We start from the raw sequence: 13,839 nt of genomic DNA, 5'->3' as shown, positions 1-13,839 counted from the left end.
ACATCAACGGCAAATCTTGACCCGTCATTTGGGTAGCCCCCTCGTTGACACCTCGAAGAAGTGTCTGTTGACAAACGTCAAGAACGCACTGCATCTTCGTTGATTGCTTCTACGAAGCCTCCATTCCGGACCAACATCAGCAGAGCTCGACCAACGTTACGCCCGGATTCTAAACTGTATCGCCAGCCTAAAGGGTCCAACGCCTCGAAACGCCTTTCCGCATCTCTATCGTGTGACGCTTCGACATCAACAGGTTTATCAAGGGTATAGCAGTATAGGTCTCCGACCTTTATATGGACCTAACTTCCCGAGAAGGATTCGACTTTGCAACGTCACCGACTTTGGAGTGCAGGGTTCCATCATGTCTTACCCATATCCTTCGCATTTTCTTCCCCTCGGTTCCGACATGGAGGTCCCCAATTCTGGCTTCGCGCCTAGCTACGACGCACCAGGCTCAGGCCAAGCATCGATGGACCAGGGGACCCACGAGCCAACAGACCAGGAGCGTAGAGATTCCATCTTACAGGCGAGTCGTCGAAAATCGAAACGCTCCATGAACAAGCCTAATGTCAGACTGCGGCAGGCCAATATCTCTGATTCAAGTCAGTCTGGCCAAGCTGGGGACAAGAAGAGGAACAAGCTGGGCTATCACCGGACCTCGGTAGCTTGTGGTGAGTGTTGTGCCCGTCCTCTCGCGTCTCTTCTGAATTTGTACTGACGGCAGCAAATTCAAGGACATTGCCGCAGGCGGAAAATTCGGTGCATAATGTCAGAGGTACAAGGTGATGGCCGATGTAGGAACTGCATCAGGTTGAAGAAGGACTGTAGCTTCTTCCCTGTAGACCAGGCGCCGTCTCACATGACTGAAGCAAAACCCAAAGCGCAATCGAGACCTGCCGGGGGATCTAACACCGCTTCCGCATCGTCTTCTCCCGTTGTACTTCCTAGACAAGCCCCAGAAGGATCCCAACACTATCAGCACCATCAAGGAGGAGTTCTGCCCTCGTCACAAAACGTACTACCGACAACTATCCAGACTTCTGCAGCCGGAAATCTTGGTCAGGACCCCACAGGCCAGTTTTCACGCATCCCGGAGACATGTCAAATAGCTAACAAGCGAACAGTGCCTGTCTCGAGCACTACAGCGTCTTCTCAGCCCTACGATTTTGCGAATCCCCAAATCACGAACTGGGCATCACCAGATGTTAGTTCCAACTATGCAACAAAGCCAGGTGACTTGAAGGAAACGAAGAAGTCTTACGCTGAACAGTCCCCGATTACTCCGTCTCCGTCGTTCTCGCCGTATACATCTCAAGCCCCACCGTCGGCCAGCTGGAGCAACGCAGACATCAATGCTCAAAACAATATGGGCTATTCGTCATTCACAATAGGGAACCCTATGGCATACCCAAGAGGCACACAGATACCTACACAATACCCCACGATGTCACACCAGGGCCGGCAGTTCCCCAGAAGGTCTTCGGCGGCGATGACGACCGACATGTACACGAACCCGATTGCGACAAGTTTCCCAACTATGGACCCGCACACTGTTTCCATGTCTGCAGGTGCCAACCCGCCTTCAGGTTACGGTACTTGGCCACAGCAACAGCAGCAGCAGCAGCCCCCCTACGGCTATCCTAGGCCATCCGAGGGATACGACACTTGGACAGCTTATGACAACAGTAGCGGAAGCTAGGCACTTCCTAGCCACAACCTTGCTACATCATCAACGGAAAGCCCTGAGAACCCCGGTTCCAAACATCCTTCTTTTGCTTCAAACTCCATCGAAGTTGGCACACGGCATAAAGGGGACGAGACGGAGCCCATGGCCGAGAAAAGAGAGAAGAACGAGAAAAACAAAATACCCTAAGCAAACATAAGGCTAAGTAGAAAAGATAGGAGAGTAGTTCAAATTCATGCGAAACCGGAAAAAATGTTCCAAACGGTAGCCTTGACCGCCCTGGAACGAGAAACGACAGAAAGCAATCAATGGGGGTTTGAGGGATTCAAAAGCAACAGCAACCATATGCCCCATTTTCAAGCGAGGATCAAGGGACACTGGCATGCCGATGACGGCTCCGCAACGCCGGGATCGCACGAAACGTGTTGCTGGCAGACGTCAGATTTGAATGCAAGCACATCGCGGAAGGAATGTTGCGGGGCCCCGAGCGCAAGGCGCATGGTCGATGCCGAGCAAGCGGGGAGGGGGAGGAGCCTACTCATACCTAGGCGGAATACGAGGTCACTTTTTGTCTCGGGAACGCACCGTGAGACGGGAGGTTCGGGCCGGGCGCGGCGATCCGCAGCGCCGTACAGTCGGACGAAGAGTCTTCCCTTTGCCTTTCGTGTTTATATTCGCAGCTAGCATTGAGGAGCTATGGGAAGTACAGAAGCGACGGCAAGTGGATGAGGCAGGCTTCGAAAACAAAAAGGGGAGGGATCGCATTTGTCGGGTCTGGAGACACACGCGCATTTTATACCACCGGCGTCATCATGACGCTTACCTGTTGCTCGCCTTTAGTTGCTTCCTCTTCTGTTTTCTCTTCTTCACTTCAACAAATCTCCTTCAATGCACAGTTCAACATTCTTATCATACAGCCGTTTTGGTTTCTTTGCCCTTCTTTTCTCTCGAGCGCGCGTCTTATCAGTACATAGAATTCCCTAACCTCCGAGAACTTTCCTCGGAAATGGCGAATACTTCAATCCAGATTTTGGTATTGAGCCCGTTCATTCTTCTCTGGTCCTCTTGAACTTACTTTTGGATCTATCAAGCTCTCTTCTTGTCTTTGTCTTTGTGAGATCAAGCTCACAACCCTGTTGGGCTCTTGCAGTGAGGGGTCGCGCTGAGGGTTGCTGTTACCTGTTTGCCCTTCTGCCCTGAGAGGCAGTTCATGGTTTTGTATTCGGTGATGAACCCCAAATACCAAGTCGATGGGAAGACGGCCTTGAGATCGGTAAAGGTCGAGACTAGGCGGAAAATACATTGGACTCACTCAGGTACCCATGCCCGCGAGTCCCAACGCATGATGCATGATATGTCAAGGAGACATGTCTAGCTTACTGAAATACACTGTGAACAAGTAAGTTTAGGTTTGAATTTGGATGGGATTACTCTCACTGGACGCGATTTGTTTCGTATGGAGACAGGGAACCCAGTTTCAGACATTTTATCAGTGATTTGTACCCCTTTGTCTTGCTTCAAATCAAGATCCCGTAATTGAAAAACACCTTTCAACCCACTTCCTCTAGTGACGTTGTAGACGGAGATCCCATTTCCCTGACAAAATTACAGGCTGCCTGAGGCGTACGAGTATCTAATTGTTGAGACTAGACCTCTCCAAGGATTCGACGTCCTGATCACCGTTGATGGGTACCCATTGGTAGTGACAATATGGTTGGTATTGCTGATACCCGTCACCCACATCTGTGTTGCGATTCTGGACCATCGGATGTTTGGCATGGCGCTGAGTTTCTGATATCTAGGCTGAGAGTATATGACAGAGGACAGAGAAGTCACGGAAAGCCCTGACTTTGTCTTTGGTCTACTCTGGAGAACCTTGATGATTTAATTAGTGGTTAAGATCGGAATCTGAGATTCAGGGTACATGATTTAATGAGAGTAAATCACCGCGACCTCGTACATTTTATAGACAGAAGAGATACCAGCAGCCGTAATCACCAAAAATCCATCCTCCCATCACAAAAAAACCACAAAAACCCAGACCAGCTTACTTACTCATCCAACTCCCCTTCCCCTTTCACCCCTCACATCACTGCACAAGCTGCCACGTAAGCACCAAAAGCGTAACATACGCAGCAAGACTTAAGACGGTAAGCATGGCGACGCTGTTCCCGCTCGTGCGGAACTTGCGCACCACGCCGCCGCTCGCGGCGCCGCTGCCCTCGTCCACCTTGGGACTCGTGAAGAACTGGCGGTTGCCCTCGTGGCGGCGGAAGATGGCGACGAGCATGACGGCGGCGCCGTAGACGGCGAACAAGGCGCCGATGGCGTAGAATTCCGAGGTGAAGATTTTGAGGATGATGAGGGCGAAGGAGAATTGGGAGAGGGCTGTGCGCATGTAGGCGCCTTCGAAGGTTCGTTGGGCGGCGCGGATCTCGACGAGTCTTTTTGGCGCGGGGAGGGAAGGGTCAATACTGTCAATTATGGGAGAGGTTTTTGAGAGGAACGGAGGTTGAGACTCACTCCTCGGCGGTTAGGATTACGGAACGGGCGCGGTGGAGGCGCAGGTGAAGGTGGTCTTGGGGGTTTGGCTGTAAGGATGAGAAAAGGCGATGGTGAGCTGCGGTAGTTCATTACGAAAAAAATCGGTGACTGTAGACCTCGATGTGGCATTGCAGAAGATGCTCTCTTTCGAGATGGGAATACGAACCTGAAACATTGTAATGATAAGTGTTTGAGAGGCTCTTTCACTACGATGCTGATCCCCGAGCAGTCCGGGTCAGGATATCTACGAGGTTGCAGTCTCGATGAGCTGTATTGGATTGCGACTGAGCCGCTTTTGCAGCTGCGTAGTATCTGTACGGCTCCTTCACTGGAAGAAACGAAGCCAATTGGAAGGCGGCGGGAGCCGAATAGTCAAGTCAACGAATGGCGAAATTCAGGGCTGAAATGGCTCCATCGCCATAGAGATACGGAGTAAGGTAGATAGATCGAGAGCTGAAGTGTAGTGCTTTAGAGTTTCTGGGCAGGTGATCTCCACCCTGGCTCTTGGTGGTGTTGGTGGTGGTTGACGACGTCGCCGAGGTGGATCAGGTGCAGTGATTAGATAAGCCCCCAAGACGTCCCCGAGGATGCGTTCATCGTACCTTCTTACACTTCGAATCCTTTCTTCCGCCGACGCAGAATGGCTGGCTAGGTACCGTGATATATGCACCCAGGATTTGTTGAAAAAATTGTTTGGTTACATGCTCTTTTGTGTATAGCACTTATGTCGAGATCTCGAGAGGTTCTCAGGACCTGGGAGACTTGACAGAAGTCTGGTTCAAGTCTAGGTCATCCGTTGGCATTATGATCCATGCGTCTTGGTGTCCATTCATGGTTCCAGGTCGCCGAAAGTTTTCCATACTCGGCATCGTGTCGAACCGACACATTCGCTGCGTCTATTTCGCGATAGAACATGCCTCATAGATGAGCATTAATCTAGTTAACCGCCGAGAGATCGCGTTTACGAAAGGCGCTCGTTACTGGAGACTTGCCCACCATTCGCGGATCAGGCGGAAGATGGGGACTTCACTCGAGGCACACTCCAAGAGCACGAATAAATATACATATCAAGGTCTGCGGGAGCATCATTATTAGCCGCAGATAAGACACGGAGACCAACAAGCGAGCATGAAAACGCCGGTATTTCCATGCAACGCGTGAGGCGTCGCCGACATGGACGGACGGGTCGGGGATGTTTATGGCGCTGCGCAACCCTGATGCCGCGGGTTTGGAGCGGCGACCGGCGGAGTGCACCGCCAGGCTAGCGGTCAAGCTCAAAAACACAGCGCTTCTGCTTCGCCCAGGATCCCCAACTCGACTGAAATATCCGAGTTCCATCGCGGCGGCTGCGGCTGTGCATAATGGTGCTAGGCCCCACTAGCCAATGTCGCTTTCCCCAGTATTTCGTACCCTGTGCAGAGCGGATAATGGGGGGTTATTCGGTTTTTAGACTCTTGAATGCGAGAGCGATATGGCGACCGAGCTGAAAGCGTTTCTGCTGCCATATGGATGAGCGACCCTTAAGCGGAAACAATTGTCGATATTCGCGGCACTCTGTTTAGGGGCTGATGCCTATCCGTAGCATCTGCCACAAGGGCATGCATTCGTACGTTACCGCAGCTTTTCAGCGAGAAGCACATGCCGTCGGATGACATCAAGCGTCTGCAAGCCGGTAAGTCTGACGAGCGCTTTTCAAGGGTTTGGTATGTGGTCGGTATGAGGTGTTGGGCGGACAGCATCGGTGATAGAATGTGAGAGGGACCATACGAAGCTAGGGCCGGAAGTGGAAATCTGCCTTCTCGGTGAACACAGGCTGACCCAAGGTTTATCGATGGTCGGAGACCGAATGTCGTGTCGAGGTCGAGATGACACTAATCTTGTGGCATTATCAAGCCCAGGGACAAGAATCCAGCCACCCATCTACTAAGGTACTGTGAGGTGCAGCGACGGACGCTGAGCGTAAGAGCAGAGCGTGACCTAAGTGGAGGGACAGAAGTAAGCCACAGTAGCTTGCATCTGTGCGACAAGATGTGGTGGGCTGCCAGATGGCAGACATGAGGTGGGATGGATGTAGGTATTGGATCCCTGCTCATACGGCGGCGCAAGTGTAAGACGGGGAGTGTGTGACGGGATGAGTGTGTGAGGTCCGAGGTTACTCTGAGTCTGAGGTCGAGGACGGTCGGTCGGGAGTTCCAGTTGCAAAGTTGCAGTGGAGAGGTAAAACTGCCCTGCGGGCTGGGGCTGAGAGAAATGCGCCCAACGACAGTAAAGAAGAACGCCTCGCGCAAATGGAAGAATTAAGACGATACTTTGATTTGCCGTGGGTGTGGGTGGTGGTCTCAGGTCCCTTGCCATCTGGTTCGCTCCTGGTTCGCTCCTGATTCGCTCCCGGCCCCCATTCCGCCCTACGAGCGAGTGCGCCTGTGAACAGGTAGGTACTTCGTACATGTACTGAGGCTAAGGGATATGTACCGCTGTATTGAGCTATCAACCACTCAGAGACGTGAGCGTTCCTTCCAGTTCTCGGAGTCTCCCAAATGCCCCACATGACGGAGCGGGGCAGCGTTGCTGCATGAGCCATGAGGAAGTCGCAGTCGACATGAATATGAGCGGGAAGGAAGCATGGAGCATGGAGCAGGAGCATTACCAAGGCAAGGCATTCTGAGAATACCTGCTCGAACCTGTAAGGTTCTTGCATGAGAATATGGCAAGATAGCGATATATCACGACTCCTCCAAGTTGGGTCAGCACGTCAGGTACCTGATCTGACAATATCGCGATTCTCGACCGTACAAACCGAGTCTCGGGATCAAGAAGGTGTGGTTCCTCCAGATTTCGGCCGAAAACTTGAGAACCAAATCTGAATCAACGATGCGAACAGACGAGCAGCAATTCCGCATGCCATCTCTACCTTGTTGTTGTCCGTACCCAGCCACTAGGTAGTCCGTCCTTAATCCTCCGTCCCCGTAGCCATAGGACATCGTAGTATCGGTAAAGAATCTAGGTGACAAGAGGGCAGCGTTGTGGCGCATTCCCGCTTCGGTGGGCTGCGCAAGTGGCCGGCATGCTACCGCTAAGGTACCGCCCACACGCTTCCTATTCACTGAGACAATGGAACCTAAACGTCGAGGGCGGACAGGACGCGACAGCTGAACCTGGATGAGAGACGGGAGAGTGAGAGACACCAGGCAGACTGCCCAAGTCTAATTCAATGGGTGTGTGGGTTGGCGGGCAGTGGGAAAAGCTACCTCAAGGTACCGAAACTCTCATGCTCCCATAGTGTCACTTCTCTCTGAGTCTTTCTCTCGCTTTCCATTTCTGCTCGTGTTGAAAATTACCCAAGGTACCTCATCCCAAGGTACGGATAGTATAGAGCAAATAGGTACTCTATCTTTACCAAAGGTAAAAAAAAAAAAAAAAAAAAGGTACCGTACTTTTTAGCCCTTCCCATCTTGAGCTTCAATTGACCCTGGGGCGCACCTTCGTACCTTCGCCATGCACCACCACCACCACCACCACCACCCGCAAATGTCCGCCTAATTGCCTTATTAACTAAGGTAGGTAGGTCAGGTACCTGGCTTCTGATTGGTTTCCGCCCCTCCTCGAGATTGAATTCCGTCCTGTCTCGCGCTTGTCTTGTCACAATCGCATCCCCACCCCCAACCGTCTCTTACTTCTCCAAGGTTAGCCCGCTGGGTACTCGTACCTTACGCCTATCCAACCATCCCTCCCCTCGTCATCCCAAGATCATCTCTCCCTCTCCCTCTCTCTTACAAGTCTCACCAACTCTTTTCTCCCCTTCTCCCCTCCTCTGCCTCCCGTCCGGCTCGCGACTCTGCCACATTCAACCCATGCGCCGGTCCTAGGCTCTCTTCCGCCTCGTTTACTGTCTCTGCATGATCTCATCGAGTCTTGTACACCCCCTCGCATACCCCTGATTCCTGAGCTTCTTTACACAAGACCCGCGGATACTCTATCGCATATCCCGCCTCGCACCCCCCGTTCTTCCACCGGTCGACTGTCACTCTTTCCATCTTGGCTATACTTCTCTGCCACCGACCTCAACTCAGCCTCACTGCGAAACGCCGCAAACAACTCTTTTGCTTTCGAAATCACCTCAGCACCTTAATGCTCGCATACCTAGACAAGTTTGATCTATTGCTTGTTGCTTGACCCAGTTGTTCCCCACGGCACCTGTCCGAATACACAATCAGCGAAAAGCATAAGCGCTGGACGAAAGAAACGACCAACACATCTAGGCCGCGCAAACGCCGCCGCCCTCCACGACCACTTCTTCTTCTTCTCGTGGCTTCCCCCCCTGCTCGCTGGCGACTGCTTTCCTCCTCCACATTCAACTGCTCTGTGGTATCGCATCGCCTTGTCAACACAGTATCGTGCCTTTTGCTCCAATCCACAAACTGGTGCAAGACTGCTTCCTGGAGCCCTGTTGCGACTGTCGCCTAACCCCACCTTCAGCCTGCTCAGTTGATCGCTTCCAATTCAACCAACACAATCAAGTCGGAACATGACAGCGCTTGTCTTCTAACAACTCTCAAAGAGTAGTTCCGTCCTCGGCTTTGGCTCCATCTCGCCTGATTTACCGTACCTTTACATCAAGCCAACCTATATATCACGATTAGCCTCTCCTACAATCTCCCCCCATACACTCGCGTTGTGTCGTGGCCATGGCTTCGACATACGCCGTACCTCCCGCGGCCTTGCACGATGGACAAGCTAGCGATGCCCACAACCCCTCCCCACCAAGTAGTGGTCAACGACGACTGACTGCCACTTCATTTGACCCGAATCATCTCTCGCCTTCGTCTCAGTTGCAGAGCAGCTCCGTCTCACCCAACTATAACGATACTCCAGCAGAGTCTATCTCTAACTATAGCCAATATCATTCGAGCGACTTCAGCGATATGGACGATGGACTGGACCCCTTCTTTGGCGTCGACTTTAGCAATACTGAAGCGGGTACGCCCTCCTTCCTGGACCCGGAACACAGAACCGACAGCTTCGGCCAGGCCACAATTTCCCAGGCGAGAAGCAAAAACCTGGACGCTACTACCTATCCGTTCACCCCTGAGCAGACGGCCTCACTGCACACGACTTCACCGCGCAGCGATATGAGAACGATTTCCAAGTCTGTGCCTGAGCGACTCCCTCTATCCATCTCACCTCAGGAGCTACAAAGGCCATTCCAACCTCCTCAGATTTCCACTTTCGCCCCACAGTCCGCATCTCAATTGACACCAGATCTCAGTGGTAGTGGTCGTTCCAGTGAGGACAGCGCAGTGCCGTCTCCTCCCATGATGGCTGCTCAGAGTCCTCGAGTGACTGTCTCCATGTGGGGAAAAGATGCTACCGAACCGGTCCAGTCAATCGAGCGCACATTTACACCAGATGACGAGAACTCGACCACAGCACCTGCCGGGCTCAGCTCCGCTGGTGACTTGATCTCGTCCCAAGGACCAGTCGCTGATACGACAACCCCACGACGCTCATCATTCAGCCGCCGTGGTTTAGATCCGACGAATAGACCCTCTACTGAAGTTGCCAGCGTAAACGACATTATGACACGCCGTGAGATCGAGGAAAAGAACCAGGAAGTTGATCAATGGCTGTCTCGTAGCTTGAATAACGACCCAACTGCAGCCTCTTCTCAGCCAGAGACCAGATTGCATGCTAGCCCCGATGCCATGGCTGGGGAAGACGGCATCCGTCTTGGCAATCAGACTGAAAACCGCCATCAACCTGGACAAACTTATTTCACAGCTCGCGGCGGCGAGATGACGGCTACGGACTTCCATATCATGAATTCGAACCGTGTCTGGGGTGATTCACCCGTTGTACACCCTATCAGTGGCCCAGACACAGATCGATACCAGCCGGAATCTTCGCAAGCTGCAATTGCTCGTTTCAACAGAATGTGTATGGATAATGAATCCATCATTTCCAAAGCGGCTACGTGGGGCACACGAAGACGCAGTCTGCCTAGCGTTATCGATATGGACACCGAGAACGTCACCAGTGGGAACCTGTTGAAGAAGCTTTCCATCAGCAGAGGCGAGGGAGGTCGTAGGCCAAGCATCCTCAAGGATTTGCGCGGCCTCGTCCGTCGGCCGAGTGCCAGCCATTTGCTCAAGCGGTCTAGGAGCACCAACGGCGAAAACATTCCCAAATCGGAGGCTCCGCCCCCTATGGAGAAGCGTGAGAGTTTGCCTCATCTTCTACCTACTGCACGAACTGGCAGCTGGGGGTCCAAGAAGACACCTACGCCGAGTATTAACACCGCTCTCGTCACCATGGGAAGCAGTGTGGCTTCAATTGGCACAACACACGCACGGAATGGTTCAATCGGCGGCACGCCCATTACATCACCAAAGAGTCCATTTGGCAGTCTACAAGTCAAAAACACACTTCGTCGGCCAAGGAGCAAGTCGGATCTACCAAAAGCTAGCGGAAACGAAACACACTCAAACCTGGTTGGCATGTGGAGGAAATCAGGCGGCCCGCCGGTGGCTGTCCTTGCCAAGAGTAACTCGACAAATGTTGACCTGGATGAGGATGATGACGACGAGGATGAACTTTACGAGGATGGTGACATGAATGCGGAATCCAGCAAGTTGATCCAGGATGTCTCGCCAAACTTTGCAGGCTTCCAAACGCATGTTCTCCGCCTGAATCCGGATCTGGCAACCAACAATAACTATCTCGTTGATCGGATCGCCCATCAGCAGGTTGTTCGCTACAAGAGCCTCCTCAGTGCCAAGGTGAAGCATCTTGGGATTGGCCAGGCCTGCACGTGCGGATCGTTCTGTTTGGCTCGTGGTGGTCGGCCAGTCCTGCTCGACCAGAAAGGCGATTCACGAGACATCGACCCTCTGTCAACAGGCGCTGACTCTGGGGACGGAGACTCAACCCCTGTGGAGGGTGCTATTACCAAGGATAGCTTTCCACAGGACATACCTATGCCGCCTACGCAATCCCTCCCGGCGGAATTCGAATGCCAGCTCTGCTTCACGCTGAAGAAGCCCAAGAAGCCCTCTGACTGGACGAAGCATGTCCACGAGGATGTACAGCCTTTCACTTGCACTTGGGACAGATGCCGTGACCCCAAGATCTTCAAGCGTAAAGCCGACTGGGTACGCCATGAGAATGAGGGCCATCGGCATCTAGAGTGGTGGACATGCGACGTTGAGGACTGTCGGCACACATGCTACCGCCGGGACAATTTCTTACAGCATCTCGTGCGCGAGCACAAGTTCGTCGAACCGAAGAACAAGACTAAAGCCGCCATCAAACGGGCTGGCGGCATCGATCCCACATGGCAAAAGGTAGAACAGTGCCGTCATGAAACAACGAAGAGACCACAGGAGGAGCCTTGCCGTTTCTGTGGCAAGCAGTTTCCTACATGGAAGAAGTTGACAGTCCATCTGGCGAAGCATATGGAGCATCTCAGTCTACCGATCCTACATCTGGTCGCTGCCAAGGAGCTGGAGCCAGACACCATCATCAGCCCGGTGCAAGACCCCCCGCCCAGAGCTCCTTTCAATGCACCAACTCCCTTGGACGAGTCAGTCGTCAAGAGTGAGCCCTCTATTCACAACTATGGGAACCAGTCGTCATATCAACCTCACGCCATGATGGCGAATAACAATGGTTTATACCAGAACATGAACAACCTTGGGTTCTCGGGGGTCGGGGGTAACTCGCAGTTCCCAGACTACATGTACTCTTCCCAGTATCCGAACACTAGTCAGCCGATGGCTCAGAACTTGATGGGCATGCAACCTGTCAACCGAGCAACCCAGGGTCTCAACCACCAATACCAGAACACAACCAACATGACCATGCCTGCCGCATCATATATGGGAGCCCAGCAACAATACATGTCATTGGCACAAGAGACTGAGCCCTTTCCCGCACTCGACCACAACGCCCTTGGACTACACCAACCTGGGCAGATGGGTGTAGGCATGGCCTATGATGGACTCATGGGACAGAGCAACATCGACGAGAACCAGTACAATTCTCAGGGGTCTATCTCACCCTATTCACACTCTCCCCTCCAAGGTGGTCAAGGGTTCTACCCACCACAGTAGATCATGCAGTATCTATGTGCCTCTACCGAGGCCATGAAATATTCGCTTCAATCTTATCGCGTATTTAGATACCCTTTTTCATAGCAATTCAGTCCGGTTATTTCTTCATCTGTATGGAATGCGAACGCCGGACCCGGCTCTCGCTTGACGATGTATCAATGTTACGGCCTATACCAGTGTCAGGGCAAGCACGGTGGCGCTCAGGATGGAGGATCAGGAAGAAATATAGACGGTCAACGGAGTCACGGAACATTCTAAGCTGAATGATGCCGTGCACTATGGTTGCTGGAAATGCCACGCAAGAGAAAGAGTGCCAGTGTTGGGTACCAAGTCAAAGGGAGCGAGTGTTCTTTATATATCTGGACAATGTATGTTTTACATCGTACTCTCAGACCTGAATGGGATATCTGCCCACTAGCAAAGCATCATCAATCATGACAGAAGGCCATATGCCTCCAATGCGAACGCTTAGATAGAGAAGAGTCTGATATGCGTACCCAATATCATCTTAACCCACTCAATAGCGCGCGTGAACACGGACGCGACATGCCCTTTCAGTGTGCCAAGTTCCAACCTAGCTTTTTTGGTCCCCACCAGAGAAGCATTTTTAGCATCCTGGGTCCAGTCAAATGTTCCAGAGATTTCCAATGAGCGGTACGCGAGCGATACGGAGTGGCCACGGTCAAAAATATCTACTACGTACGGAGTACGGGTGCTCTGGACTCCCGTGGGATCAGCGTCTTCATGTCTTGCCGGGTCGAACGGTTGAAACCCCCCGCGGAGCTTGCCTATCCGACTTCATCGAGGAACAAGCCTTTCCCAATTCTCTGGGATGTTGAAGCCCTCCCTGTGCCCCCACCCCCCTCCCAAATCACCAAGATTGTGCTCTTGCGCCTGTACGGACACGCTGTACATAGTGTTCTGAGGTTCCACAGTTTCCAAGGCAAATGCGTCGTAGTCTCGGGGGGCACACTTACGGGGGGTTTTTACTTGGATGGAGAAGGGAGGTCATTGGTGACACCGTGCCTGTAGGCAGCATACGGTATCCTAAGTAAGGACGAGGGAAGACCCGCTTCATACGAGGCGCAATAGCGTAAATACGTATCCCGGGCCGCGGGCCGGGAAGGAGGGAACGGGCGACCGCGGAGTCACGGTTGGGATTTTTGTGTACGTATGGATAAGGTAGTCAGTGTACGCATACCGAGTACTGTGGGTGGAATGCCATCATATCTTTCTTTTCGCCATTTATGCTCTTGATCGAGAGGGGAGGGATAAATCATCAAAAGTTTCCTTGGTCTCGACGGGTTCCGACCGGGACCTGGGACGGACGGAGGTTATGCTGGATCTGGTGCCTGATTGTCGGGGTACAGGATACCCTTTGATATTTTGTTACCGTTTGGCATAAGACGCAGGTGCATACCACACAATAGAGTGAAAAAAAAAGCAGGGAAAAGGGCAGCCGGGCCGGGTAGCTGGGAAATACTGGCGACAGTCTTGCTTGCT

At 52.5% G+C, this 13,839-nt stretch overlaps 4 protein-coding genes across 4 annotated transcripts; 2 read left to right on the top strand and 2 right to left on the bottom strand.

The window, feature by feature from the left end:
* Positions 1-406: 406 nt before the first annotated feature.
* On the top strand, positions 407-1,699 carry CTAM01_04591 (uncharacterized protein; the record flags this gene model as incomplete). Its single annotated transcript, XM_060520621.1, has 3 exons — positions 407-671; positions 949-1,005; positions 1,125-1,699. The coding sequence occupies 3 exons, from the start codon at positions 407-409 to the stop codon at positions 1,697-1,699; spliced, it is 897 nt and encodes a 298-aa protein (XP_060384575.1).
* A 2,074-nt stretch (positions 1,700-3,773) lies between these two features.
* CTAM01_04590 (uncharacterized protein) lies at positions 3,774-4,403 on the bottom strand (the record flags this gene model as incomplete). The annotated part of the gene is made up of 2 exons (XM_060520620.1): positions 3,774-4,158; positions 4,228-4,403. 2 exons carry the CDS (start codon positions 4,401-4,403, stop codon positions 3,774-3,776), a joined length of 561 nt encoding a protein of 186 aa, XP_060384574.1.
* A 1,977-nt stretch (positions 4,404-6,380) lies between these two features.
* Positions 6,381-6,776, bottom strand: CTAM01_04589 (uncharacterized protein; the record flags this gene model as incomplete). Its single annotated transcript, XM_060520619.1, has 2 exons — positions 6,381-6,651; positions 6,709-6,776. The coding sequence occupies 2 exons, from the start codon at positions 6,774-6,776 to the stop codon at positions 6,381-6,383; spliced, it is 339 nt and encodes a 112-aa protein (XP_060384573.1).
* Positions 6,777-8,913: 2,137 nt separating this feature from the next.
* On the top strand, positions 8,914-12,336 carry CTAM01_04588 (C2H2 finger domain-containing protein; the record flags this gene model as incomplete). The annotated part of the gene is made up of 1 exon (XM_060520618.1): positions 8,914-12,336. The coding sequence occupies one exon, from the start codon at positions 8,914-8,916 to the stop codon at positions 12,334-12,336; it is 3,423 nt and encodes a 1,140-aa protein (XP_060384572.1).
* Between the last annotated feature and the right edge of the window lie 1,503 nt (positions 12,337-13,839).

This window comes from Colletotrichum tamarilloi, assembly GCF_030869305.1.
Source record: "Colletotrichum tamarilloi strain Tom-12 chromosome Unknown Scaffold_11.1, whole genome shotgun sequence".
Taxonomy (NCBI): Eukaryota; Fungi; Ascomycota; class Sordariomycetes; order Glomerellales; family Glomerellaceae; genus Colletotrichum; species Colletotrichum tamarilloi.
The sequence above is the reverse complement of the archived record's forward strand: the minus strand, read 5'-3'. Positions and strand labels throughout refer to the sequence as shown.